This window comes from Heterodontus francisci, chromosome 41 (genome assembly GCF_036365525.1).
Source record: "Heterodontus francisci isolate sHetFra1 chromosome 41, sHetFra1.hap1, whole genome shotgun sequence".
Lineage (NCBI taxonomy): Eukaryota > Metazoa > Chordata > Chondrichthyes > Heterodontiformes > Heterodontidae > Heterodontus > Heterodontus francisci.
In genome coordinates, this window is record NC_090411.1 from 19,913,672 (window position 1) to 19,940,133 (window position 26,462).

At 49.7% G+C, this 26,462-nt stretch overlaps 1 protein-coding gene, 1 long non-coding RNA gene and 1 pseudogene across 2 annotated transcripts in view; 2 read left to right on the forward strand and 1 right to left on the reverse strand.

The window, feature by feature from the left end:
• The window catches only part of LOC137353303 (uncharacterized), a 68,530-nt gene extending 47,394 nt beyond the window's left edge, over positions 1 to 21,136 (reverse strand). The window contains exon 1 of the long non-coding RNA XR_010969836.1: positions 21,059 to 21,136. This is a non-coding gene — a long non-coding RNA (uncharacterized lncRNA). The remainder of the gene's footprint in view (positions 1 to 21,058) is intronic.
• On the forward strand, positions 9,764 to 10,223 carry LOC137353623 (small ribosomal subunit protein uS19-like; annotated as a pseudogene).
• Positions 21,137 to 21,553: 417 nt separating the features above from the next.
• The window catches only part of tefa (TEF transcription factor, PAR bZIP family member a), a 44,354-nt gene continuing 39,445 nt past the window's right edge, over positions 21,554 to 26,462 (forward strand). The window contains exon 1 of the mRNA XM_068019433.1: positions 21,554 to 21,785. Coding sequence (XP_067875534.1) covers positions 21,665 to 21,785 — 121 coding nt within the window. The 5' untranslated portion in view covers positions 21,554 to 21,664. The remainder of the gene's footprint in view (positions 21,786 to 26,462) is intronic.

A 26,462-nucleotide genomic window follows, 5' to 3' on the forward strand; every position in this document is an offset into this window, starting at 1 on the left:
TGCTTGGGACGAACCTCGACAAAAACCACTGCATCTCTTTCCAGACCTGCTTTCCAAAGACACATTCCAGAAGGAGGTGGTCTCTTTCCCCACCACAGCCACCTCGAGGGCATCCGGAGGTGGTGAGACTCCAGGCGTGCAGGAAGGATTTGACGGGAAGCACCCTTCTCACCATCATCCAAGCAATGTCTTGGTGCTTGTTTACAAGTTCTGGCATTGAGGCATTCTGCCAAATGCATTCGACAGTCTGCTCAGGAAACCATCCAACAGGATCCACAGACTTTGTCAATAATCTTGATGCTAAAGTCAATTCCATCACATCTAACTCTGGGATCCCTGACCTGTTCTGCCTCCCCAGTCCCTGCTTCACTAGCCCTCTCTACAGAATGGTACCACAGTGTAAATAGCCTGTATGCCACTCACTCCACAAGATGAATGAGCTGTGTGGATGGATCTTCTCCTGCAGCAGATGCCCATGGAATTTCTACCTTCCAGAGAGTAGGGGCTGCAATGTAACTGAGGTGCTCGAAAAATTAGCATAGAGGTAGAATGTAATTTGTATGCAAATATGTCCTAATCATTAGTATGCAAATTGTTGTAATTAGTGTACAAGTCTAATTTTATTTGCAGTCTGTGCACAGGCAGCATGGATAGTGAAGCAACCAAGAGACGGAGATGGTGCAAATCCTGGGGTCAAGGCCATACGCCCTCACTCAGAATGTTAACTTTATAATTAAATGACATTCATTATCTGAAGTGAATCTGTATTCCTCCCCACCCTCTCACCTGAATTCTCCGCCCCAGGCTATGTCCAGGAAGCTGGTTTCCCCAATTACACTGTACTGTAATATTAGCCACTGCGGTGAGTTCCTAGAGAATGCCCATGGAGAATACCCTTGAAACAGCACCTTCAGGAGAAAACAAGAGAACTTTGGAATACAGTGCTCAACTGTTTCTTAGATGCAACAGCTACTCTCGGGGTCAGCTTTGGCTCAGTGGGTAGCACTTTTACCTCTGAGTCAGAAAGTTTGGGTTCAAGTCACACTCCAGAGACTTGAGTGCAAAGTCTAGACTCACATTCCAATTTGAAGGAGTGCTGCACTCTCAGGGATGCCGTCTTTTGGATTAGGTGCTAAACCGAAGCCCTGTCTGCCTTCCCAGGTGGACATACAAGATCCCATGGCACTATACAAAGGAGAACAGGAGGAGTTCACCCCAGTGTCCTGGCCAATATTTAACCTTCAAGCACCATCACAAAAACAGAATATCTCGTCATTATTACAATGCTGTTTGTGGGAGCTTGCTGTGCGCACATCAAGAACAAAGAACAGTACAGCACAGGAACAGGCCATTCAGCCCTCCAAGCCTGCGCCGATCTTGATGCCTGTCTAAACTAAAACCTTCTGCACTTCCGGGGACCATATCCCTCTATTCCCATCCTATTCATGTATTTGTCAAGATGCCTCTTAAACGTCGCTATCGTACCTGCTTCCACCACCTCCCCCGGCAGCAAGTTCCAGGCACTCACCACCCTCTGGTGTAAAGAGTTTGCCTCGCACATCTCCTCGAAACTTTGCCCCTCGCACCTTAAACCTATGTCCCCTCGTAACTGGCTCTTCCACCCTGGGAAAAAGCTTCTGACTATCCACTCTGTCCATGCCACTCATAACGTTGCAAACCTCTATCATGTCACCCCTCCACCTCCATCGTTCCAATGAAAACAATCCGAGTTTATCCAACCTCTCCTCATAGCTAATGCCCTCCAGACCAGGCAACATCCTGGTAAACCTCTTCTGTACCCTCTCCAAAGCCTCCACGTCCTTCTGGTAGTGTGGCGACCAGAATTGCACGCAATATTCTAAGTGTGGCCTAACTAAGGTTCTGTACAGTTGCAGCATGTCTTGCCAATTTTTATACTCTATGCCCCGACCGATGAAGGCAAGCATGCCGTATGCCTTCTTGACTACGTTATCCACCTGCGTTGCCACTTTCAGTGACCTGTGGACCTGTACGCCCAGATCTCTCTGCCTCAATACTCCGAAGGGTTCTGCCATTTACTGTATACCTCCCACCTGTATTAGACCTTCCAAAATGCATTACCTCACATTTGTCCAGATTAAACTCCATCTGCCATTTCTCCGCCCAAGTGTCCAACCAATCTATATCCTGCTGTAACCTCTGACAATCCTCATCACTATCCGCAACTCCACCAACCTTTGTGTCGTCCGCAAACTTACTAATCAGACCAGGTACATTTTCCTCCAAGTCATTTATATATAATACAAACAGCAAAGGTCCCAGCACTGATCCCTGCGGAACACCACTAGTCACAGCCCTCCATTCAGAAAAGCACCCTTCCACTGCTACCCTCTGTCTTCTATGGCCGAGCCAGTTCTGTATCCATCTTGCCAGCTCACCTCTGATCCCGTGTGATTTCACCTTTGTACCAGTCTGCCATGAGGGTCCTTGTCAAAGGCTTTACTGAAGTCCATATAGACAACATCATCTTCATCACTTCCTCAAAAAACTCAATCAAGTTAGTGAGACACGACCTCCCCTTCACAAAACCATGCTGCCTCTCCCTGATAAGTTCATTTGTTTCAAAATGGGAGTAAATCCTGTCCCGAAGAATCCTCTCTAATAATTTCCCTACCACTGATGTAAGGCTCACTGGCCTATAATTTCCTGGATTATCCTTGCTACCCTTCTTAAACAAAGGAACAACATTGGCCATTCTCCAGTTCTCTGGGACCTCACCTATAGCCAATGAGGATACAAAGATTTCTGTCAAAGCCCCAGCAATTTCTTCCCTTGCCTCCCTCAGTATTCTGGGGTCGATCCCATCAGGCCCTGGGGACGTAGCTACCTTAATGCTTTGCAAGACGCCCAACACCTCCTCGTTTTTGATAACGACATGACCCAGACTATCTATACTCCCTTCCCTAGGCTCATCATCCACCAAGTCCTTCTCTTTGGTGAATACTGATGTAAAGTACTCATTTAATACCTCACCCATTTCCTCTGGCTCCACACATATAGATTCCCTCCTCTGTCCTTGAGTGGGTCAACCCTTTCCCTGGTTACCCTCTTGCTCTTTATATACGTATAAAAAGCCTTGGGATTCTCCTTAATCCTATTTGCCAATGACTTTTCATGACCCCTTTTAGCTCTCCTGACTCCTTGCTTAAGTTCCTTCCTACTTTCTTTATAATCCTCAAGGGCTTCGTCTGTTCCCAGCCTTCTCGCCCTTACGAATGCTTCCTTTTTCTTTTTGACTAGGCTCACAATATCCCTCGTTATCCAAGGTTCCCGAAACTTGCCAAACTTATCCTTATTCCTCACAGGAACATGCCGGTTCTGGATTCTAATCAACTGATGTTTGAAAGACTCCCGCAGATGTTGATTTACCCTCAAACAGCCGCCCCCAATCTAAATTCTTCAGTTCCTGCCTAATATTGTTATAATTAGCCTTCCCCCAATTTAGCACCTTCACCCAAGGACTACTCTTGTCCTTATCCACAAGTACCTTAAAACTTATGGAATTATGGTCACTGTTCCTGAAATGCTCCCCGACTGAGACTTCGACCACTTGGCCGAGCTCATTCCCCAATACCATGTCCAGTACGGCCCCTTCCCTAGTTGAACTATCTACGTATTGTTTCAAGAAGCCCTCCTAGATGCTCCTTACAAATTCTGCCCCATCCAAGCCCCTAGCACTAAGTGAGTCCCAGTCAATATAGGGGAAGTTAAAATCACCCACCACTACAAACCTGTTACCTTTACATCTTTCCAAAATCTGTCTACATATTTGCTCCTCTACCTCCTGCTGGCTGTTGGGAGACCTGTAGTAAACCCCCAACATCTTGACTGCACCCTTCCTATTCCTGAGCTCCACCCATATTGCCTCGCTGCATGACTCCTCCGAGGTGTCCTCCCACAGTAGTGCTGTGATAATCTCCTTAACCAATGATGCAACTCCCCCACCCCTTTTACATCCCCCTCTATCCCACCTAAAGCTTCTAAATCCCGGAACATTTAGCTGTCAATCCTGTCCTTCCCTCAACCAAGTCTCTGTAATAGCAACATCATAGTTCCAAGTACTAATCCATATACTTCTCGCATTGAAACAAATGCACTTCAGACCACCAGTCCCACTGTGCTCAGCAACATCTCCCTGCCTGCTCTTCCTCTTAGCCTGACTGGCTTTATTTACTAGTTCCCCCTCAGTTATTTCACCTGCTGTCCTACTGCTCTGGTTCCCACCCCCTTACCACACTAGTTTAAACCCTCCCAAGTGACGTTAGCAAACCTCGCAGCCAGGATATTTGTGCCTCTCCAGTTTAGATGCAACCCGTCCTTCTTGTACTGGTCCCACCTGTCCCTGAAGAGATCCCAATGATCCAGATATCTGAAACCCTCCCTCCTACACCAGCTGTTCAGCCACGTGTTTAGCTGCACTATCTTCCTATTTCTAGCCTCACTGGCACGTGGCACAGGGAGTGATCCCAAGATTACAACCCTAGAGGTCCTGTCTTTTAACTTTCTACCTAACTCTCCAACCTCCCCCTGCAGGACCTCGTCACTCTTCCTGCCTATGTCGTTGGTAACGATGTGCACCACAACCTCTGGCTGTTCACCCTCCCCCTTCAGAATGCCCCCTGTCCGTTCATTGGCTGCCATGTTTCCTACATTAAAACAGTAACTACACTTCTAAAGTAGTTTTTCTTTTATTCATTCATGGGATGTGGGCGTTGCTGGCCAGGCCAGCATTTATTGCCCATCCCTAATTGCCCTTGAGAAGGTGGTGGTGAGCTGCCTTCTTGAACCGCTGCAGTCCATGTGGGGTAGGTACACCCACAGTGCTGATGGGAAGGGAGTTCCAGGATTTTGACCCAGCGAAAGTGAAGGAACGGCAATATAGTTCCAAGACAGGATGGTGTGTGACTTGGAGCGGAACTTGCAGGTGGTGGTGTTCCCATGTATTTGCTGCCCTTGTCCTTCTAGTTGGTAGAGGTCGCGGGTTTGGAAGGTGCTGTCTGAGGAGCCTTGGTGCATTGCATCTTGTAGATGGTACACACTGCTGCCACTTTGCGTCAGTGGTGGAGGGAGTGAATGTTTGTGGATGGGGTGCCAATCAAGCGGGCTGCTTTGTCCTGGATGGTGTTGAGCTTCTTGAGTGTTGTTGGGAGCTGCACCCATCCAGGCAAGTGGAGAGTATTCCATCACACTCCTGACTTGTGCCTTGTTGATGGTGGACAAGCTTTGGGGAGTCAGGAGGTGAGTTACTCGCCTCAGGATTCCTAGCCTCTGACCTGCTTCTGTAGCCACGGTATTTATATGGCTACTCCAGTTCAGTTTCTGGTCAATGGTAGCCCCTAGGATGTTGATAGTGGGGGGATTCAGCGATGGTTATGCCGTTGAATGTCAAGGGGAGATGGTTAGATTCTCTCTTGTTGGAGATGGTCATTGCCTGGCACTTGTGTGGCACGAATGTCACTTGCCACTTATCAGCCCAAGCCCGGATATTGTCCAGGTCTTGCTGCATTTCTACACGGACTGCTTCAGTATCTGAGGAGTCACGAATGGTGCTGAACATTGTGCAATCATCAGCGAACATCCGCACTTCTGACCTTATGATTGAAGGAAGGTCATGAATGAAGCAGCTGAAGATGGTTGGGCCTCGGGCACTCCCCTGAGGAACTCCTTCAGTGATGTCCTGGAGCTCAGATGATTGACCTCCAACAACCACAACCCATCTTCCTCCGTGCTAGGTATGACTCCAGCTGGCGGAGGGATTTCCCCCCGTTTCCCATTGACCTCAGTTTTGCTAGGGCTCCTTGATGCCATACTTGGTCAAATGCTGCCTTGAGGTCAAGGGCAGTCACTCTCACCTCACCTCTTGAGTTCAGCTCTTTTGTCCATGTTTGAACCAAGGCTGTAATGAGGTCAGGAGCTGAGTGGCCCTGGCAGAACCCAAACTGAGCATCACTGAGCAGGTTATTGCTAAGCAAGTGCCGCTTGATGGCACTGTTGATGACATCTTCCATCACTTTGCTGATGATTGAGAGTAGGCTGATGGGGCAGTAATTGGCCCTTTTGGACCTTTGTGTACAGGACATACCTGGGCAATTTTCCACATTGCAGGGTAGATGCCAGTGTACTGAAACAGTTTGGCTAGGGGTGCAGTAAGTTCTGGAGCACAGGTCTTCAGTACCATTGCCAGAATATTGTCAGGGCCCATAGCTTTTGCAGTATCCAGTGCCTTCAGTCGTTTCTTGATATCACGCGGAGTGAATCGAATTGGCTGAAGTCTGGCATCTGTGATGCTGGGGACTTCAGGATGAGGCAGAGATGGATCATCAACTCAGCACTTCTGGCTTAAGATTGTTGCAAATGCTTCAGCCTTATCTTTCGCACTGATGTGCTGGGCTCCCCCAACATTGAGGATGGGGATATTTGTGGAGCCACCTCCTCCTGTTAGTTGTTTAATTGTCTACCACCATTCACGGCTGGATGTGGCAGGACTGCAGAGCTTAGATCTGATCCGTTGGTTATGGGATCGCTTAGCTCTGTCTATCGCATGCTGCTTACGCAGTTTGGCATGCAAGTAGTCCTGGGTTATAGCTTCACCAGGTCGACACCTCATTTTGAGATATGCCTGGTGCTGCTCCTGGCATGCCCTCCTGCACTCTTCATTGAACTAGGGTTGGTCGCCTGGCTTGATGGTAATGGTCATAATGAGTGGGGGATATGCCAGACCATGAGGTTACAGATTGTGGTTGAGTACAATTCTGCTGCTGCTTATGACCCACAGCACCTCATGGATGCCCAGTTTTGCATTGCTAGATCTGTGCGAAATCTTTCCCATTTAGCACGGTGGTAGTGCCACACAACACGATGGACGGTATCCTCAATGTGAAGGCGGGACTTCGTCTCCACAAGGACTGTGCGGTGGTCACTCCTACCAATACTGTCATGGACAGAAGCATCTGCGGCAGACAGATTGGTGAGGACGAGGTCAAGTATGTTTTTCCCTCGTGGGAAAAACATTGGCTGTAAAGCTTTTTGGGATGATCTGGGATTGTGAAAGGGCTATATAAATAGAATCGTAAAATGATTACAGCAGAATGATTCAGAATGATTAAAGGCCATTTGGCCCATTGAGCCTGTGCCGGCTTTCTGCAAAAGCAATTCAGTTAGTTCCACGCCCTTTCCCATAGCACTGCAACTTTTTTCCCTTCATGTACTTATCTAATTACCTTTTGAGAGCCACAACTGAATCTGCCTCCACCACCCTTTTTGTTAGAAATTCTAAATAGACTTAGAATATATACCTATTCATCAGCTTGAAATAGGTAAAAGAATAGGTTAGTGCTGCAAGTTTATTTTCTTTGGAACCAAAGCTAGTGGAATGATTATTCTGGGGTGAAGACAGCTGTAGTTAGCCTGAAAAGGGACCACGGTCAGAAGATGCCTCTGCAATAGTGGGAGAGCAACTGGATAGGTACTTAAAACAAAATAACCATGCTTCAAAGCTGCATTTGGATTTTCAGTTAACCTTGTCTCATTAAGATGCTTGCTGAATAAGATGCTTGCTGAAATGCAAAAAATAGTGTGTGGAAGTGGAATAGAAATTACTTTAGTGAATCATTCTATGGTTCCAGTCCAGTAAGAAATGAGAAAGGCTTGACTAGATAGTCATTATTAACAGCTTAGTTAGCAGGCCTTAAGAACAGCTCTAAGCATAACCAATTGATACATGCAAATACGAACAATTAAGCCCTTGAAAGTTAGTTTGAAGGCCGGAGATGGGATGTTTTGAGGGAGTTGTGGAATTGATCATGGGGAAGAGCACAGGATGTGATAATGGAAGATGATATAAAGGCCTGGTTGATCAAGGACAAAAAATACGTACAAAGGCCCTAGAAGTTCATGGAAGATGGATAACATTAGGGAAGGCTTTTATCCCATGGTTTAGACAAAGAACTCAACATACTATTGGGTATTTTGTATTAAGAGGAACCTTTACAGAACAATAAGATTCTGTCAATATAACACTCAGGTCCACCTCTGAAAAAAGGTATAAAGTAAGAGACTTTGGAAGGCCTCAGTGCAGTTAGGCTGTGGGAGGAGAACTCTCATGAGTAGATCCCTGCTGGCTCCAATCTAACACTTTTGGGTAGTTTAAGAAGTCACGAAGATGTGATGTACCAAGAGGAAGAAGAAGAAAGAGCTATTCACGCTTGCCAGTCATCCAGCCCAACCTGGACTGGTACTCACTACTTGTCATGGTCGTATGTTTTTGCTGTATAATTAGTGTGCTATATCCCATCTTAGACTCCGATTAAATTCAATAGCTGGACTTCTACGGCCCCCCCAACGAGCGGGCTGGTGGTGGTGGGGGGGGCCGTAAAATTGAGTGAGAGGCGGGGGAGGCTGTTCTCGATGTTTTTCTGCCCCCGCTGCAATTTTACGCGCGGCAGCGGCAAATGACCTGCCTGCCCCAGGCCAATTAAGGCTTTTAAGTGGCCAATTAACTCCCATGGCAGCTGGATGGCAAAGGCCCCAAGAACACCACCAAATAAAAGCTGGCAGCCTTCTTGTGGACTAGGAGGAGGACCCTCCTGATCAGGCACAATGTGTCCCAAGGAGGGCCGTCCCCAAAGTCCCACCCCCCGCCAGCCTAACCGGTCCGCCTTGCCTCACCAGGACTCAGCCAATTATCCCTGGTGAGGCCCCAAAAACTTACCTTGGCCATCCTTCCTCTTGCTGGGTGTAGTCCCAGCAGTGGCCACGGACCTGATGGCACTGCTGAGACTAAAAGCTGCTGGCTGCTGATTGGCCAGCAGCTCCATTAGGTGAGACTTCCTGCCTCAAGGAGATGGAAGTCCTGCCCAAAGCCAATTAAGGGCCTGGGGTGTGAAAAATCCTGGCGTGGCTCCCCAGGCCCGGCGGAGGCATTTCAGCTGACAGACAGGGCCTTCTGCCCGATGTAAAATTCCAGCCAATATATCCACTACATTGGTTGCAGTCAATCCTGATTAATATAATTGACATCATCTAATTGTGCTTAAATTAAAATATCAATAAATTGGTGAGCTTAAAACCTAACATTTTATCAAGTCTACTTTTGTTTCATACTCTGTATTTAGTTTCTTTGAGACTACAGCAGGGTGAATTTCCCCAGGGCTTCAGTGGAAATCCCTGGAGGACAAATTGATTCCTGTAGAGCTGTACCCCAGTAAGAGGCAGCACTGTCAACAGGGACTACACTTTGATAATGGCACTCCCATATTTAGCATAGATATATACTGTGATTTTGTACGCAAATATAATCAGCAATCAAATAATTTGTTCAGCACCAGAATGATACCATTTACATGCTCAGCCCTAAGACATCCTAGGCCTAGCCTTTGAATAACCAGGTTTAAAAAGGACAGAAAAGCAGGACTGTTGATCCAGGGAGGGGTGATGAAGGAGTAAGCAGATCACAGATTTGATCCCTGGTCTATGCTACGATTACCATCTGATAACAGTATTCAGCAACTGTGCATTGGAATAGATTAAAATCAGACATTTTTCCAGGATATGGGCCTCCCTGACAAAGCTGGTATTTATTGCCCATCCCTGATAATATGTTGATGAACTGCCTTCTTCTTGTACCACTGCAGTAGTGATTTGATATAGCTGAGCAGCTTGCTGGGTCATTTCAGAGGGCAGTTAAGAGTCACATACAGGCCATAGCAAGGACAGCAAGTAGCGGGTGAAGATGACTGACCAAGTAGAACAGAAGAAAAGGACTTTCAGGAAATTTACCTACAGAGGTGTTGACCTGGATCAGCTCCTTGATATGTCTTATGAACAATTTATGCAGTTGTGTTGTGCCCGTCAGCAGAGGCATTTGAACAGAGATCTGCACTGCAAACAGCAGTCCCTCCTGAAAAGGCTGTGCAAGGCCAAGAAATAAGCTCCACCAATGGAAAAACCAGAGGTTGTCAAGACTCACCTTCGTGACATGGTTATCCTCCCAGAGATGGTTGGCAGCATGGTTGGCGTGTACAATGGCAAAACCTTTAACCAGGTTGAAATCAAGCCTGAAATGATTGGCCATCACCTACAAGCCTGTCAAGCACGGCAGACTTAGTATTGGTGCCACTCACTCCTCCAGATTCATCCCTCTGAAGTAAACAGTTTACGATGGAAAGGCTGTGTAAATAAAACTCATCCCAGTACAAAAAAAAGGAATGGGTTTTTACGACAATCCGGCAGCGTCATGGTTACTCTTACTGACAAGTGTTTTGTTTTCCTTTCCAAATTAAAAAAAAATGTTGGGATATTTGGTATTGTTATAAGGGCCAGTATTTATTGCTCATCCTTCATTGCCCTTGAGAAGGTGGTGGTGAGCTGCCTTCTTGAACCGCTGTAATCTGTGTGGTGAAGGTACACCCATGCCACTATAAGGGAGTGTGTTTCAGGATTTTGATCCACAGACATTGAAAGAACGGCGATATATTTCCAAGTCAGGGTGATGCATGACTTGGAGGGGAACTTGGAGGTGGTGGTGTTCCCATGTGTCTGCTGCTCTTGTTCTTCTAGGTGGTAGAGGTCACGGGTTTGGAAGGAGCTGTCGAAGGAGCCTTGGTGAGCTATTGCAGTGCATCCTGTAGATAACGCACACTGTAGCCACGGTGATGGAGGAAGTGAATGCTTAAGACTTACTTTGAACCAAATTCAAATTTAAACCACTGTTACGACCAGGTGAGAAAGGGGACTAGGGGTTCCCTCTCAACCTTTGCCTGGTTTGACCGTAACTGGGTTTAATTTTTAAAACACCATGATTTTAGCTCCCCCTCAGTGAATCCTTGTTCACTGCTCTCCAATTGTAAGGCAAAGAAATGAACCAGACAGGTTTTCTTAGATTTAAACAAGAAAGGTGTAAATTTATTAACCTTAAAACTCTAATTCTGTTAAAACTACTACGAATACACGACGTGACCACGCTAGCATGCATACACCATAAACACACATGCAGATAGAGACAGAAAAGGAGAAAGAATAAAAGGGGAAAAGTTTGAAGCAGCAGCTGGAGTTAATTTACTGTCCTTTGAGTTCGATATAGAGTCTTCGATTGCAGTTAAATCTTGCTGTTTCGATGAGGCCCAGTGCACGCTTTCAAACTTGTTTCAATGTAGGAGTCTTCTCTTTTGAGGTTAAAGTGGCTTCAGTGGATCTGGAAATTCGAGAGAGAGAGAGCTTCCTTCTCTTTTGTCTTCAAAGCAGTCTCTGTCTTCAAACTAGCTGTGAACACAATTCAAAAACCCTGGGCCAGCAGGTTGGTCATGTGACTAGGTTTTTCACCAACTCTCCTGCGTTTTCTGTGGATTCTCCATCTTAGCAGACACCCTCAGTGGGGGGGGGGGGGGGGGGATGGAATGCTGGCTTGTTACACATTCAATGTCTGGTGATCAAAATCCATTTTGGTTCATTGGATCAGGGAGACAGTTCCATTGTCTCTCCAGGCAACTGTCTCTCAGAATGCAAATGATCCCAGCCACTGCTGTCACCTTTTCAAACAAGTCATCTTTTCAGTCCAGCAACAGTTTAAAATTAATGTTCATATGACAAAATTAATATGCCTCATTCTTGGTAGGTAGGGTCTTCATGACACTACCACGGTGGGATCTGGACTATCGTGCTACTGGATTATTAGGCCCGACCTGTGAATTAATAGTTGTGACATAACCACTATGTTACCATACCGGCTATGCTTCAGGGCCCAATGTTGATTTAGAATACTTCTTGTAGTGTTTTTTAGTTGGCAGTGATACTTGCCTAATGTGTCTATTCTAGGTGAACTCTGCTATGTCGTTATTGAAGTTGCCTTGTGACAGGAAATGACAGATCTTCAGTAAGGGAAATCACACATGACTTACATCCCACAAAAATTCTTCTTTCCTCTTTTGAAAGTTCTGACTCCTTGCTCAGTCCCATGATAGCCAAGTGTCCACTCTTCATGCATGAGGTCATTCAGCCTCTTGAGCCTGTTCCACCATTCAATTAGATCATGGCTGATCTATACCTTAGTTCCATCTACACACCTATGCACGAAGCTGTTCATTACCTTGTCCAGTGGAATCTTTATTCACCTCGGTCTGTGAACCCTCTGATTTATTTATTTTGAGGTTGGCCAATAGGGTTTGGAGGACTGCCTCATTTTTACTCTTAGGAAACGCCATCACCCAACTTCGGGCTCCAGGATCAGCCTGCAGGTTTGTATGGTTTCCACCTCTGGCTTTGGACTGGGTAAGTCAGCATTCCCCAGGCCCCTTCCTGTGAAGTTGGCCAAATCTTGAGTTTACGCAATTGATATTTGCATTCTCCATTTCTCTAATGCTTTATAAGATCAAAAAAGTAGAAGCAGATCCTCAAGCCTGTTCAACCATTCAAGCTCATGCTGATCTTCTACCTCCCCAAGTTCTGTTCACCCATCACCCTGTGCTCGCTGACCTACATTGGCTCCCAGTTGAGCAACATCTTGATTTTAAAAATTCTTATTCTTCTTTTCAAAGCCCTCCATGGCCTCACCCCCTCCCTATCTCTGTAATCTCTGTAAATGTTGGGAAACACAGGGCTTAGTGAGGGAGAGGAACTGAAAAAAATCAGTATTAGTAGAGAAATGGTGTTGGGAAAATTGATGGGATTGAAGGCCGATAAATCCCCAGGGCCTGATGGAATGCATCCCAGAGTACTTAAGGAAGTACTATGACCCCTGGCTCTGGACTCTCCCACCATCAGGAACATCCTTCCTGCATCTACCCTGTCAAGTCCAGTTAAAATTTTATAGGTTTCTATGAGATCCCCCCTCACTCTTCTGAACTCCAGCGAATATAATCCTAGAAATAGTGGATGCATTGGTGGTCATCTTCCAAGATTCTATAAACTCTGGAACAGTTCCTACAGATTGGAGGGTAGCTAATGTAACCCCACTATTTAAAAAGGGAGGTAGAGAGAAAGCAGGGAATTACAGACCAGTCAGCCTGACTTCGGTAGTGGGGAAAATTCTAGAGTCCATTATCAAAGATTTTATAGCAGAGCACTTGGAGAACAGTGGTAGAATCAGCATGGATTTACGAAAGGGAAATCATGCTTGACAAATCTACTAGAATTCTTCAAGAATGTAACTAGTAGAGTTGATAAGGGGGAGCCAGTGGATGCGGTTTATTTGGACTTTCAGAAGGCTTTCGACAAAGTCCCACATAAGAGATTAGCATGTAAAATTAAAGCGCATGGGATTGGGGGTAGTGTATTGCGATGGATAGAAAATTGGTTGGCGAACAGGAAACAAAGAGTAGGGATAAATGGGTCTTTTTCCGAATGGCAGGCAGTGACTAGTGGGGTACTGCAGCGATCGGTGCTAGGACAGCAGCTATTTAATATACATTAATGATTTAGATGAGGGAACTAAATGTAATAGCTCCAAATTTGCAGATGACACAAAGCTGGGTGGGAGGGATGAGTTGTGAGGAGGATGCAGAGAGGCATCAGGGTGATGTGGACAAGTTGAGTGAGTGGGCAAATGCATGGCAGATGCAGTATAATGTGGATAAATGTGAGCTTATCCACTTTGGTAGCAAAAACAGGAAAGTAGATTATCTGAACGGCTATAAACTGAGAGAGGTGAATATGCAGCGAGACCTGGGTGTTCTCGTACACCAGTCGCTGAAGGTAAGCATGCAGGTGCAACAGGCAGTAAAAAAGGCAAATGACATGTTGGCCTTCATAGCAAGAGGATTAGAGTACAGGAGCAGGGATGTCTTGCTGCAATTATACAAGGCCTTGGTGAGGCCACACCTGGAATATTGTGTGCAGTTTTGGTCTCCTTATCTGAGGAGGGATGTTCTTGCTATAGAGGGAGTGCAGCGAAGGTTTACCAGACTGATTCCTGGGATGGTGGGACTGACGCATGAGGAGAGATTGTGTCGGTTAGGATTATATTCGCTGGAGTTCAGAAGAGTGAGGGGGGATCTTATAGAAACCTATAAAATTCTAACAGGACTTGACAGGGTAGATGCAGGAAGGATGTTCCTGATGGTGGGAGAGTCCAGAGCCAGGGGTCATAGTCTAAGGATACGGGGTAAACCTTTCAGAACTGAGATGAGGAAAAATTTCTTTACCCAGAGAGTGGTGAGCCTGTGGAATTTGCTACCACAGAAAGCAGTTGAGGCGAAAACATTGTATGTTTTCAAGAAGGAGTTAGATATAGCTCTTGGGTCTAAAGGGATCAAAGGGTATGAGGCGAAAGCAGGAGCAGACTACTGAATTGGATGATCAACCATGATCATAATGAATGGCGGAGCAGGCTCAAAGGGCTGAATGGCCTACTCCTGCTCCTATTTTCTATGTTTCTAATCTCCTCCAGTCCCATATCTCGGAGATATCCATGCTCCTCCAATTCCGTCCTCTTGAGCATCCCCAATTTTGAACTCTCCACCGTGGCCGTGCCTTCAGCTGCCAAAGCATTAAGCTCTGGAATTCCCTCCCTAAAATTATGGCAGGTTTTGATCGACACAGAGAGTGCTTCCACTTGAGGGAAAGAGCAAAACGAGAGGCTATCAATATACGCTAGTCACCAAGAAACCAAATAGGGAATTCAGAACAATTTCTTCACCCAGAGAGGTGAGAATGGAGAACTTAGTACTACAGGGAGTAGTTGAGGCAAATGGATGCATCTAAGGGAAACTAAAGAAGCACATGAGGGAGAAAGGACTAGAGGGTAATGCTGAGGAGTTAGATCAGGAAGGATAGGAGGAGGCACGAGTGGAGCATAAACACCAGCATTGACTGATTGGGCTGAATGGCCTGTTTCTATGCTGTATCTTCTATGTAATGTGGTCAGAGGGCAGATTGGAAACAGAGGCTTGGAGTGGTATGTGTGAACTGAACAACTGCAAGTCTGCTCCTAATAATTAAAACTCCATTTCTGTGCGAAGAAAATTTGGAACAAACAATAATTTAAATGATTTAACGTAAGTAACAGTAAAATGGAAATCTAGTGTTAAAAAGAATTATCCGGTCATTTGAAATAAGCAACTTTAGATTAGGAATGAACTATACAACATTGTGAATTATTTTCCCAATTAATGAAATATTCCCATTGTTACCAGGTCACCCAGAGACATACTGCACAGCCCCTTGTAATAAGAGACTCCATCTTGACCTTGAGCAAAGTTTGGAGTCCAGTTTTGAATTAAACGCTCCAATTTAGGGAATGCACTAATTTTATCAAATCAAAAAAAACTCACCCTCCCATCTCCCTTACCCCATCCCTCTCCCTCCTCCCCATCTCTTCCCCTCCCATTTCCTGTCCTAGTTTTGGTTTCCCCCTCAAATGGAAACATCTTTCCTGGTTGCTATAACCTCTCAGTTCTGACATCATTCTTGTATATCTTTTCTTTTTACACTTTCTCTAGGTTCTCTATATTCTTTATAGAATATGCAGACCAGAACTGTGCAAAGTACTCTCAGTGTGGTCTAAAAAAAAGGGAGAGATGTGAGCCAGAGAATTACTCAGCATGGACCCATAAACATGGAAAAGAAATGGTGACAACTGATGTTATTGGTCCAGTGATATTTTGACCCAGGGAGTCAGTTAGTATAGTCACGGTACCTGACTGGTTGAATAGCCAGAAATGAACCTTTTTTAGCATTTGAATCTATTTAAAGTACTGGGTGCAATTTGAAAGGAAATCACTCTGCTGTGAGCTGTGCTCTCCCTCTAAGCTGCACAGGTACGGGGATGTGCAATTGGGAATGTGCCTCATCAGGAACAAGCTGACCACGCACGGCAAAGAGAAGTTCACGGGAACGTTTATGAGCAGGTTCTGCTTTTTTTGATAAGATTCTGCAATTTCCTTCCACCAATCTTCTCTCCTCTTTTCTGAAGGCAAACTGTTGCACTGTCACCAGGGGCATCCTCTGATATATTGTCCAAAAGGGCAATGTTGTTTTTGTAATAGCTTAGCCAAGTCAGTTTTGGCGTGCTGTTCAACTGCTGTGGGCAACATCAAAGTTGAGTCCTTATCCTGTGTCAAAACTCTGCTGCCCCTATCCTGGCTGGCGGCAAGTCCAATTCAGTCATCACCCCTGTGCTCGCTGACCTACTTTGGCTCTCAGTCCAGCAAAACCTAGATTTTAAAATTTATCATCCTCGTGTTCAAATACCTCCATGGACTCACCCCTCCTATCTAACTTACATCCCTATACCCGCCGAGATCTCTGTATTCCTCCAATTCTGGTCTCTTGAGCATCCCTGATTTTCACTGTTCCACCACTGTGTTCAGCTGCCAAGGTCCAAAGTTATGGAATTTCCTCTCTAAACTTCTCCACCTCTCTCTCCTCCTTTAAGATGCTCCTTAAAATCTACCTCTTTGACCAACCTCTAGATCACCAGTTGTAATCTCTCCTGATGTAGTTCAGTGTCCATATTATCTCATACCACCCTGTAAAGCACAAGGGATGTTTTAACTACATTAAAGGCGCCATATAAATATAAGAATTTGGTGCCACGAGATCTTTTGCGTCTGCCTGAGAGGACAGAAGAGGCCTCTGTTTTATGTCTCATATGAAACTCTTTTTAAAGGTGGGTTGAGACAGTGAAGTTTAGGGAGGGAGTCCCTAAGAGTCGAGACAGGACGGTTAAATAATTTACCACCAATAATTGATTGAAGTGGGTAGAATGCACAGAATGGTAGTGTTAGTTGACCAATGGCTGCAGGACAGGATATAGACTGAAGAAGGTTGAATAGGAAGAGTACGACAAAACCATGGAGGTATTTGAAGATTAAGATTTAAAATTCAGTGCATAGGGGTAACCAGTGCACATTAGCAAGAATGGGGATGATGAACAAGCAGGAGTTAGTTCAGAACAGGACATGAGCTTTGGATAAATTGACATTTATGGAGATTGGAGGATGAAAGGCCAGCAAGGAAGATATTACAGAACTCAATTCTAGAAAAAACAAAAATATATTTAGGATTTTGGTGATAATGGGGCTGAGACAGGACAAAAGTGGTATTGGTGATTGGTATAGTGTAGTGAAGTTCGGTTCATTGCAGAACAGGATTCCAAGCATTTATATAGTCTGCTTCAAGCTGAGTGAATACCTGGGAAGGATCTGGAGTCAATGGCAACAGAATGGTAGTCTTGGCATGGACCAAAAATTATGGCTGTGATCTTCCCAATGTTCATAGAAGCAGGCCATTCATCCCATCTTGTCTGTGCCAGCTCTCTCAAGGAACCACAAATTAGTTCCATGCCCCTGTTCTTTTCCATAGCTCCGCAAATCATTTGTTTTTAAATTCCCTTTTGAAAAGTTATTAAGTCTGCTTCCACTACCCTTTCAGCAAAGCATTCCAAATTATAACAACTCACTGAGTAAAAAAACTTCTAATTTCCCTTGCTGGCATTTTTGTCATCAATTGGAGCAAGCATTGACTTATTCGCAACTATTTAAGAGAAGCTGTGTGATAGCATACAGGTGGTCATGGAGTTATATTTATTGAAGTTGACTGTGTGTCCATGGGTGACATCACTCAGGAGCAGCATGCAGATGAAGAAAAGGAGTAAGCTAGGATTGTCAGGGGTTGGAAGCTGGTACCAAACATATGGCAGTTGCATTCAGACTGGTAGGAGGTGAACCACTTGCAAGCATTTCTAGAGAGCTAGATAACAGAAAAGGAGGACAAAATTTTATGAAAATGATAATGGAGGTCTTTGACCAGTCACAGACTTTGGCTAGAGTAGGCTTGGTGCTGTGGGCAGGGCAGAAGTCAAACTGGGGATTCAGACAGGGAGTTTGGGGAGAAATGGGCATGAGCTGGAAGGTAATGACACATTTATGGATCCTCAAATGGAAAGGGGAGTTGGAGGTGGAATGGTATTTGGAGAGGACAGATGGGCTGAGAGTGGGCTTAATGAAATGGAGCATGATGGTTGTTGAGAAAGGGAGGCATCAACTTTGTGGGTAAGCATGAGAGCCACACAGAACAGAATTATAGAATCATAGAAAGTTTAAGGAACAGAAAGAGGCCACTTGACCCATCGTGTCTGGGCCAGCTGAAAAACGATCCACCCATTCTAATCCCACTTCCAGCATTTGGTCCATAGCCCTGCATATTGCAGCACTTAAGGTGCATATCCAGACTTCTTTTGAATGAGTTGAGGGTTTCTGCCTCAACTAGCCTTTCAGGCAGTAAGTTCCAGACCTCCACCACCCTCTGGGTGAAAAGGTTTTTCCTCAAATCCCCTCTAATTTTTCTACCCATCACTTTAAATCTATGCCCCCTCGTCACTGACCTCTCTGTTAAGGTAAATAGGCCCCTCAAAATATGTACATTTCAATCAGATTTCCCCTCAGCCTTCTCTGTTCCAAGGAGAACAACCCCAGCCTATCCAATCTTTCCCCGTAGTTGCATTTTTCCAGATCCTCGTAAATCTCCTCTCTACCCTCTCTCGCGCAATTACATCCTTTCTGTAATGAGGTGACCAGAACTGCAAACAGTACTCAAGTTGTGGCCTAACCAATGAGGTATACAGTTCCAGCATAACCTCCTTGTTCTTATATTCTGTACCTCAGCCAATAAAGGAAAGGATTCCATATGCCTTCTTAACCACCTCACCGACCTGTCCTGCTACCTTCAGGGATCTGTGGACATTCACTCCAAGGTCCCTCACTTCCTCTACATTTCTCAGTATTTTCCCATTGTGTATTCCTTTGCCTTGTTTGACCTCCCCAAACGTATCACCTCACACTTCTCCAAGTTGAATTCCATTTGCCATCTTTCTGCCCATCTGACCAGTCCATCAATATCTTCCTGCAGCCTACAGCTATCATCCTCGCTATCTACCACATGGCCAATCTTTGTGTCGTCTGCAAACTTCTTGATCATGCCCCCTACATTTACATCCAAATCGTTAATGTATACCAAAAAAGCAGGGGACCCAGTAATGAGCCCTGTGGAACGCCACTGGAAACAGTCCTCCAGTCACTAAAACACCCATTAACAATTACCCTTTGTTTCTTGCCACTGAACCAATTTTGTATCCACCTTGCTGCATTTCCCTGGATCCCATGGGATTTTATTTTTTTAACCAGTCTGCCATATGGGACCTTGTCAAAAGCCTTACTGAAATCCATGTAGACCACATCAACTGCACTACCCTCATCTATCTTCCTTGTTACTTCTTCAAACATTTCGATCAAGTTGGTCAGACAAGATCTTCCCTTAACAAATCCATGCTGACTATCCTTGATTAACATGTTCCTTTCCAAGTGACAGTTTATCCTGTCTCTCAGAATAGATTCCAATAATTTGCCCACTATTGAGGTTAGACTGACTGGCCTGTAATTATTTGGTCTATCCCTCGCTCCCTTTTTAAACAGAGGTGCAACGTGAAATACTTGGCTCATCAGGTGTTGAATAGGGAGGGATTAATACAGGAAGACATGGAGAGACTGTCCAGGCAGATGTGACTGAAATGTAGAGCAACAGGGGATCACAGGTAGCAAGGGTTGGCTTGGGAACAAGGAAAAGGAGGTAGGAGCAGAGACGAAGAAATGCCCACAAGCAAATGTTGCTGACACTCTAGGCGTGTCCAGGAATTAAAGATTAATTTCCTGGGAACTCCTGAAAGCACCCCTAGAGAAAATAATTGGGGAATTGTGAGGGTGTTTTTCTCATTTACTTTCAACGCTTTTGTTTATTTGTTATTAAAAATTGTGGAGATGGGGAAAATGGAGGTTTGACAAGGGTGGGGTGACTGGACGTCATGTGGTAAAACCTACAGAAATATGTCCAACCATGGTTGGTAGCCCCAGCTGTACCAAACTATGAGCCAGGAGTTTCACAGAATTATTCAGTACAGCAGGAGACCATTTTGCCTATCATACCCATGCCTGCTCTTTGAAGGTGCCAGCCTTGGCTCAACTGGTAGCATTCTCGCCTCAGTCAGGTTGTGGGTTTTAGCCCCACTCCAGAGACTTGAGCACAAACATTTAGGTTGATATTCCAGTGCAGTACTAAGGAGTGCCCTGTCAGAGATGTTTAACTGAGGCTCCATCTGCTCTGGAAGACATAAAAGATTCCACAGCAGTATTTTGAAGAACGTGGAGGTTCTTCCAGTGTCCTGGCCAATATTTATCCCTCAAGTCAGGATGGTGTGTGACTTGGAGGGGGAACTTGCAGGTGGTGGTGTTCCCATGCATTTGCTGCCCTTATCCTTCTAGTTGGTACAGGTCACGGGTTTGGAAGGTGCTGTCGAAGGAGCCTTGGTGCATTGTTGCAGTGCATCTTGTAGATGGTACACACTGTTGCCACTGTGCATCGGTGGTGTAGGGAGTGAATGTTTGTGGATGGAGTGTCAATCAAGGGGACTACTCCTCCATAATTTCCACCCTTACTTCCCTCAGCCTCCTCAGATGCATCTGATCAAGTCCCTGGTGACTTATCAACTTAAAGTACAGCACGTCTTTCTGATAATGCTACTTTATCAATTTTTAGCCCATCCAGCATCTCAACTACCTCTTCTTTCACTATGACTTTGGCAGTATCTTCTTCCTTGGTAAAGACAGATGCAAAGTGCTCATTTAGTAACTCACCATGCCTTGTTTCCATCCTTACATCTCCTTTTTGGTCCCACCCCTCCTCTCACTACCATTTTCCTATTTATATGACTTTTGGATTCCCTTTTATATTTGCTGCTGGTCTCTTCTCGTAATCTCAAGTTGCCTCTGATTTCCTTTTCCACTTTCCCTTCTGAACTTTCAATAGGCAGCCTGGTTCTCACTTGCTTGGGTCCACCTGACATTTGTCATAAGTATCCTTCTCATGTTCCATCTTTAATTTTCTTTAAAAGAGCTATCCAATCCAATTCATTCCACTCCCCTGCTTTTTTTTTCGCCCACGGCCCTGTCAATCTTTCTTTCTCCGCCTTCAATAAGAAATTAAAAATAATTTGCAGCAATGCAGAGTAGGAAATGCAATAACAACCAGTACCAACCTCCTAATGTAGGTCAGTCCTTGCGAGGCTTACGCTGCTGAAGCTGCACGTGTCCTACCGCCTGACCCAGGTTCTCAGACCCGCCCACCATCCGTCCGCCTCATGTGATCTTGCGCGAGCGACGGCGGTTGAATAATTTATGCTAATTACGTATTATATAACTCTGTCACAGATTCACAAACAGAACTTTTGACACGATATCATTTAGAGACTGGAGAGAAAATAAATCTGTGGAGCCAGAAGTGTATTAAAACCGACGAACTATACAAAAAAAACAAACGTATGAACGTTCTCTCCTTTTGGACGAATCAAAACTAAGACCTGTACATAAATTACGAAAATAAGGCATTACGTCACACGTCGAAGGGACCATGATATGATAATGAGCAGCAGCAGGCAGCGTCGCAACCGCCCACAGGGCGAGATAAATTATGTTAATGTCTCCGGCGGACCAATCACATTGTCGGTGCATACTGATTGCCAAGTTATGAATATGAAATGAACGACGTCCGGACGTTAAAGTGAAATATCGGGCATTCGGGTGACAGCTTTGGGCTTGTTGTGGATTTGGATCAGTATAATAAAATTGAATTAAAAAAATTTAAAATGCACCGGAAGATTCCTCAGGTCCCGGAGCGGGAGTGCAAATCGCCGGTTTTATCTGCCTTCCCGGTGGTTTTGAAGAATCTCATCGAGAACCCGCCGCAGAAGCTGCTGGAAGATGAGGGTGAGGCAAGGGATTGATTAGACCGGCTTCAAAACAAGGCCTCGGTCTCCAGGCTCCGGATCCTCCCCCCACCCCTCCTTTCCTTTCCCCCTTCCACCCCTCCTTTCCTTTCCCCCCCTTCCACCCCTCCTTTCCTTTCCCCCCCTTCCACCCCTCCTTTCCTTTCCCCCCCTTCCACCCCTCCTTTCCTTTCCCCCCCTTCACCCCTCCTTTCCTTTCCCCCCCTTCCACCCCTCCTTTCACCCCTCCTTTCCTTTCCCCCCCTTCCACCCCTCCTTTCCTTTCCCCCCCTTCCACCCCTCCTTTCCTTTCCCCCCCTTCCACCCCTCCTTTCCTTTCCCCCCCTTCCACCCCTCCTTTCCTTTCCCCCCCTTCCACCCCTCCTTTCCTTTCCCCCCCTTCCACCCCTCCTTTCCTTTCCCCCCTTCCACCCCTCCTTTCCTTTCCCCCCCTTCCACCCCTCCTTTCCTTTCCCCCCCTTCCACCCCTCCTTTCCTTCCCCCCCTTCCACCCCTCCTTTCCTTTCCCCCCCTTCCACCCCTCCTTTTCCCTCCTTTCCCCCCCTTCCACCCCTCCTTTCCCTCCTTTCCCCCCCTTCCACCCCTCCTTTCCCTCCTTTCCCCCCCCTTCCACCCCTCCTTTCCCTCCTTTCCCCCCCTTCCACCCCTCCTTTCCCTCCTTTCCCCCCCTTCCACCCTCCTTTCCCTCCTTTCCCCCCCCTTCCACCCCTCCTTTCCCTCCTTTCCCCCCCTCCCCCCCTCCTTACTCCCTCCCTCCCCCCCTCCTTTCCCTCCTTTCCCCCCCTCCCCCCCCCCCTCCTTTCCCTCCTTTCCCCCCTCCCCCCCCCTCCTTTCCCTCCTTTCCCCCCTCCCCCCCCCTCCTTTCCCTCCTTTCCCCCCTCCCCCCCCCTCCTTTCCCTCCTTTCCCCCCTCCCCCCCCCTCCTTTCCCCCCTCCCCCCCCCTCCTTCTCCCCCCTCCCCCCCCCTCCTTTCCCCCCTCCCCCCCCCTCCTTTCCCCCCTCCCCCCCCCTCCTTTCCCCCCTCCCCCCCCCTCCTTTCCCCCCTCCCCCCCCCTCCTTTCCCCCTCCCCCCCCCTCCTTTCCCCCCTCCCCCCCCCTCCTTTCCCCCTCCCCCCCCTCCTTTCCCCCCTCCCCCCCCCTCCCTTTCCCCCCTCCCCCCCCCCTCCTTTCCCTCCTTTCCCCCTCCCCCCCCCCTCCTCCTTTCCCTCCTTTCCCCCCTCCCCCCCCTCCTTTCCCTCCTCCCCCCCCTCCTTTCCCTCCTTTCCCCCCTCCCCCCCCTCCTTTCCCTCCTTTCCCCCCTCCCCCCCCTCCTTTCCCCCTCCCCCCCCCCTCCTTTCCCCCCCTCCCCCCCCCTCCTTTCCCCCCTCCCCCCCCCTCCTTTCCCTCCTTTCCCCCCTCCCCCCCCTCCTTTCCCTCCTTTCCCCCCTCCTTTCCCTCCTTTCCCCCTCCCCCCCTCCTTCCCTCCTCCCCCCCCTCCTTTCCCTCCTTTCCCCCCTCCCCCCCCTCCTTTCCCTCCTTTCCCCCCTCCCCCCCCTCCTTTCCCCCCTCCCCCCCCCTCCTTTCCCTCCTTTCCCCCCTCCCCCCCCTCCTTTCCCTCCTTTCCCCCCCCTCCCCCCCCTCCTTTCCCCCCTCCCCCCCCTCCTTTCCCCCCCTCCCCCCCCTCCTTTCCCCCCTCCCCCCCCTCCTTTCCCCCCTCCCCCCCCTCCTTTCCCCCCCTCCCCCCCCTCCTTTCCCCCCTCCCCCCCCTCCTTTCCCCCCTCCCCCCCCCTCCTTTCCCCCCCTCCCCCCCCTCCTTTCCCCCCTCCCCCCCCTCCTTTCCCCCTCCCCCCCCTCCTTTCTCCCCCTCCCCCCCCTCCTTTCCCCCCTCCCCCCCCTCCTTTCCCCCCTCCCCCCCCTCCTTTCCCCCCTCCCCCCCCTCCTTTCCCCCCCTCCCCCCCCCTCCTTTCCCCCCTCCCCCCCCTCCTTTCCCCCCTCCCCCCCCTCCTTTCCCCCCTCCCCCCCCTCCTTTCCCCCCTCCCCCCCTCCTTTCCCCCCTCCCCCCCTCCTTTTCCCCCCTCCCCCCCTCCTTTCCCCCCTCCCCCCCCCTCCTTTCCCCCCCTCCCCCCCCCTCCCCCCCCCTCCTTTCCCCCCTCCTTTCCCCCCTCCTTTCCCCCCTCCTTTCCCCCCTCCTTTCCCCCCTCCTTTCCCCCCTCCTTTCCCCCCTCCTTTCCCCCCTCCTTTCCCCCCTCCTTTCCCCCCTCCTTTCCCCCCTCCTTTCCCCCCTCCTTTCCCCCCTCCCTTTCCCCCCTCCTTCCCCCCTCCCTTCCCCCCTCCCTTCCCCCCCTCCCTTCCCCCCCTCCCTTCCCCCCCTCCCTTCCCCCCTTCCTTCCCCCCTTCCCCCCCTCCTTTCCCCCCTTCCCCCCTCCTTTCCCCCCTTCCCCCCCTCCTTTCCCCCCTTCCCCCCCTCCTTTCCCCCCTTCCCCCCCTCCTTTCCCCCCTTCCCCCCCTCTTCCCCCCCTCCTTCCCCCCCTTCCCCCCCTCCTTCCCCCCTTCCCCCCCTCCTTCCCCCCCTTCCCCCCTCCTTCCCCCCTTCCCCCCTCTTCCTCCCCCCCTTCCACCCCTCCTTTCCTTCCCCCCCTTCCACCCCTCCTTTCCTTTCCCCCCCTTCCACCCCTCCTTTCCTTTCCCCCCTTCCACCCCTCCTTTCCCTTTCCCCCCCTTCCACCCCTCCTTTCCCTCCTTTCCCCCCCTCCTCCCCCTCCCCCCTCCTTTCCCTCCTTTCCCCCCTCCCCCCCCTCCTTTCCCTCCTGTCCCCCCTCCTTCCCTCCTTTCCCCCCTCCCCCCCCTCCTTTCCCCCCTCCCCCCCCTCCTTTCCCCCCTCCCCCCCCTCCTTTCCCCCCTCCCCCCCCTCCTTTCCCCCCCTCCCCCCCCTCCTTTCCCCCCTCCCCCCCCCTCCTTTCCCCCCTCCCCCCCCTCCTTTCCCCCCCTCCCCCCTCCTTTCCTCCCCCCCTCCACCCCCTCCTTTCCCCCCCTCCTCCCCCTCCCCCCTCCTTTCCCCCTCCCCCCCTCCTTTCCCCCCCTCCCCCCCCCCTCCTTTCCTCCCCCCCTTCCCCCCTCCCCCTCCTTTCCCCCCTCCCCCCCTCCTTTCCCCCCTCCCCCCCTCCTTTCCCCCCTCCTCCCCCCTCCTTTCCCCCCTTCCCCCCCTCCTTTCCCCCTTCCCCCCCTCCTTTCCCCCCTTCCCCCCTCCTTTCCCCCCTTCCCCCCTCCTTCCCCCCCTTCCCCCCTCCTTTCCTTTCCCCCCCTTCCACCCCTCCTTTCCTTTCCCCCCCTTCCACCCCTCCTTTCCTTTCCCCCCTTCCACCCCTCTTTCCTTTCCCCCCTTCACCCCTCCTTTCCTTTCCCCCCCTTCCACCCCTCCTTTCTTTCCCCCCTTCCACCCTCCTTTCCCCCCTTCCCCCCCCTCCTTTCCCCCCTCCCCCCCCTCCTTTCCCCCCTCCCCCCCCTCCTTTCCCCCCTCCCCCCCCTCCTTTCCCCCCTCCCCCCCCTCCTTTCCCCCCTCCCCCCCCTCCTTTCCCCCCTCCCCCCCCCTCCTTTCCCCCCTCCCCCCCTCCTTTCCCCCCTCCCCCCCTCCTTTCCCCCTCCCCCCCTCCTTTCCCCCCTCCCCCCCTCCTTTCCCCCCTCCCCCCTCCTTTCCCCCCTCCCCCCCTCCTTTCCCCCCTCCCCCCCTCCTTTCCCCCCTTCCCCCCCTCCTTTCCCCCTTCCCCCCCTCCTTTCCCCCCTTCCACCCCTCCTTTCCTTCCCCCCTTCCCCCCTCCTCCTTTCCCCCCTTCCACCCCTCCTTTCCTTTCCCCCCTTCCACCCCTCCTTTCCTTTCCCCCCCTTCCACCCCTCCTTTCCTTTCCCCCCTTCCACCCCTCCTTTCCTTTCCCCCCTTCCACCCCCTTCCCCCCTCCTTCCCCCTCCTTTCCCCCCCTCCCCCCCCTCCTTTCCCCCCTCCCCCCCCTCCTTTCCCCCCTCCCCCCCCTCCTTTCCCCCTCCCCCCCTCCTTTCCCCCCTCCCCCCCCCTCCTTTCCCCCCTCCCCCCCTCCTTTCCCCCCTCCCCCCCCCCTCCTTTCCCCCCTCCCCCCCCTCCTTTCCCCCCTCCCCCCCCTCCTTTCCCCCCTCCCCCCCCTCCTTTCCCCCCTCCCCCCCTCCTTTCCCCCCTCCTCCCCCCCCCTCCTTTCCCCCTCCCCCCCTCCTTTCCCCCTCCTTTCCCCCTTCCCCCCCTCCTTTCCCCCCTTCCCCCCCTCCTTTCCCCCCTTCCCCCCTCCTTTCCCCCCTTCCCCCTCCTTTCCCCCTTCCCCCCTCCTTTCCCCCCTTCCCCCCTCCTTTCCTCCCCCCTTCCCCCCTCCTTTCCCCCTTCCCCCCCTCCTTTCCCCCCTTCCCCCCTCCTTTCCCCCCCTTCCCCCCTCCTTTCCCCCCTTCCCCCCTCCTTTCCCCCCCTTCCCCCTCCTTTCCCCCCCTTCCCCCCCTCTTTCCCCCTCCCCCCTCCTTTCCCCCCCTTCCCCCCCTCCCTTTCCCCCCTTCCCCCCCCTCCTTTCCCCCCTTCCCCCCCTCCTTTCCCCCCTTCCCCCCCTCCTTTCCCCCCTTCCCCCCCTCCTTTCCTCCCCCCTTCCCCCCCCCTCCTTTCCCCCCTTCCC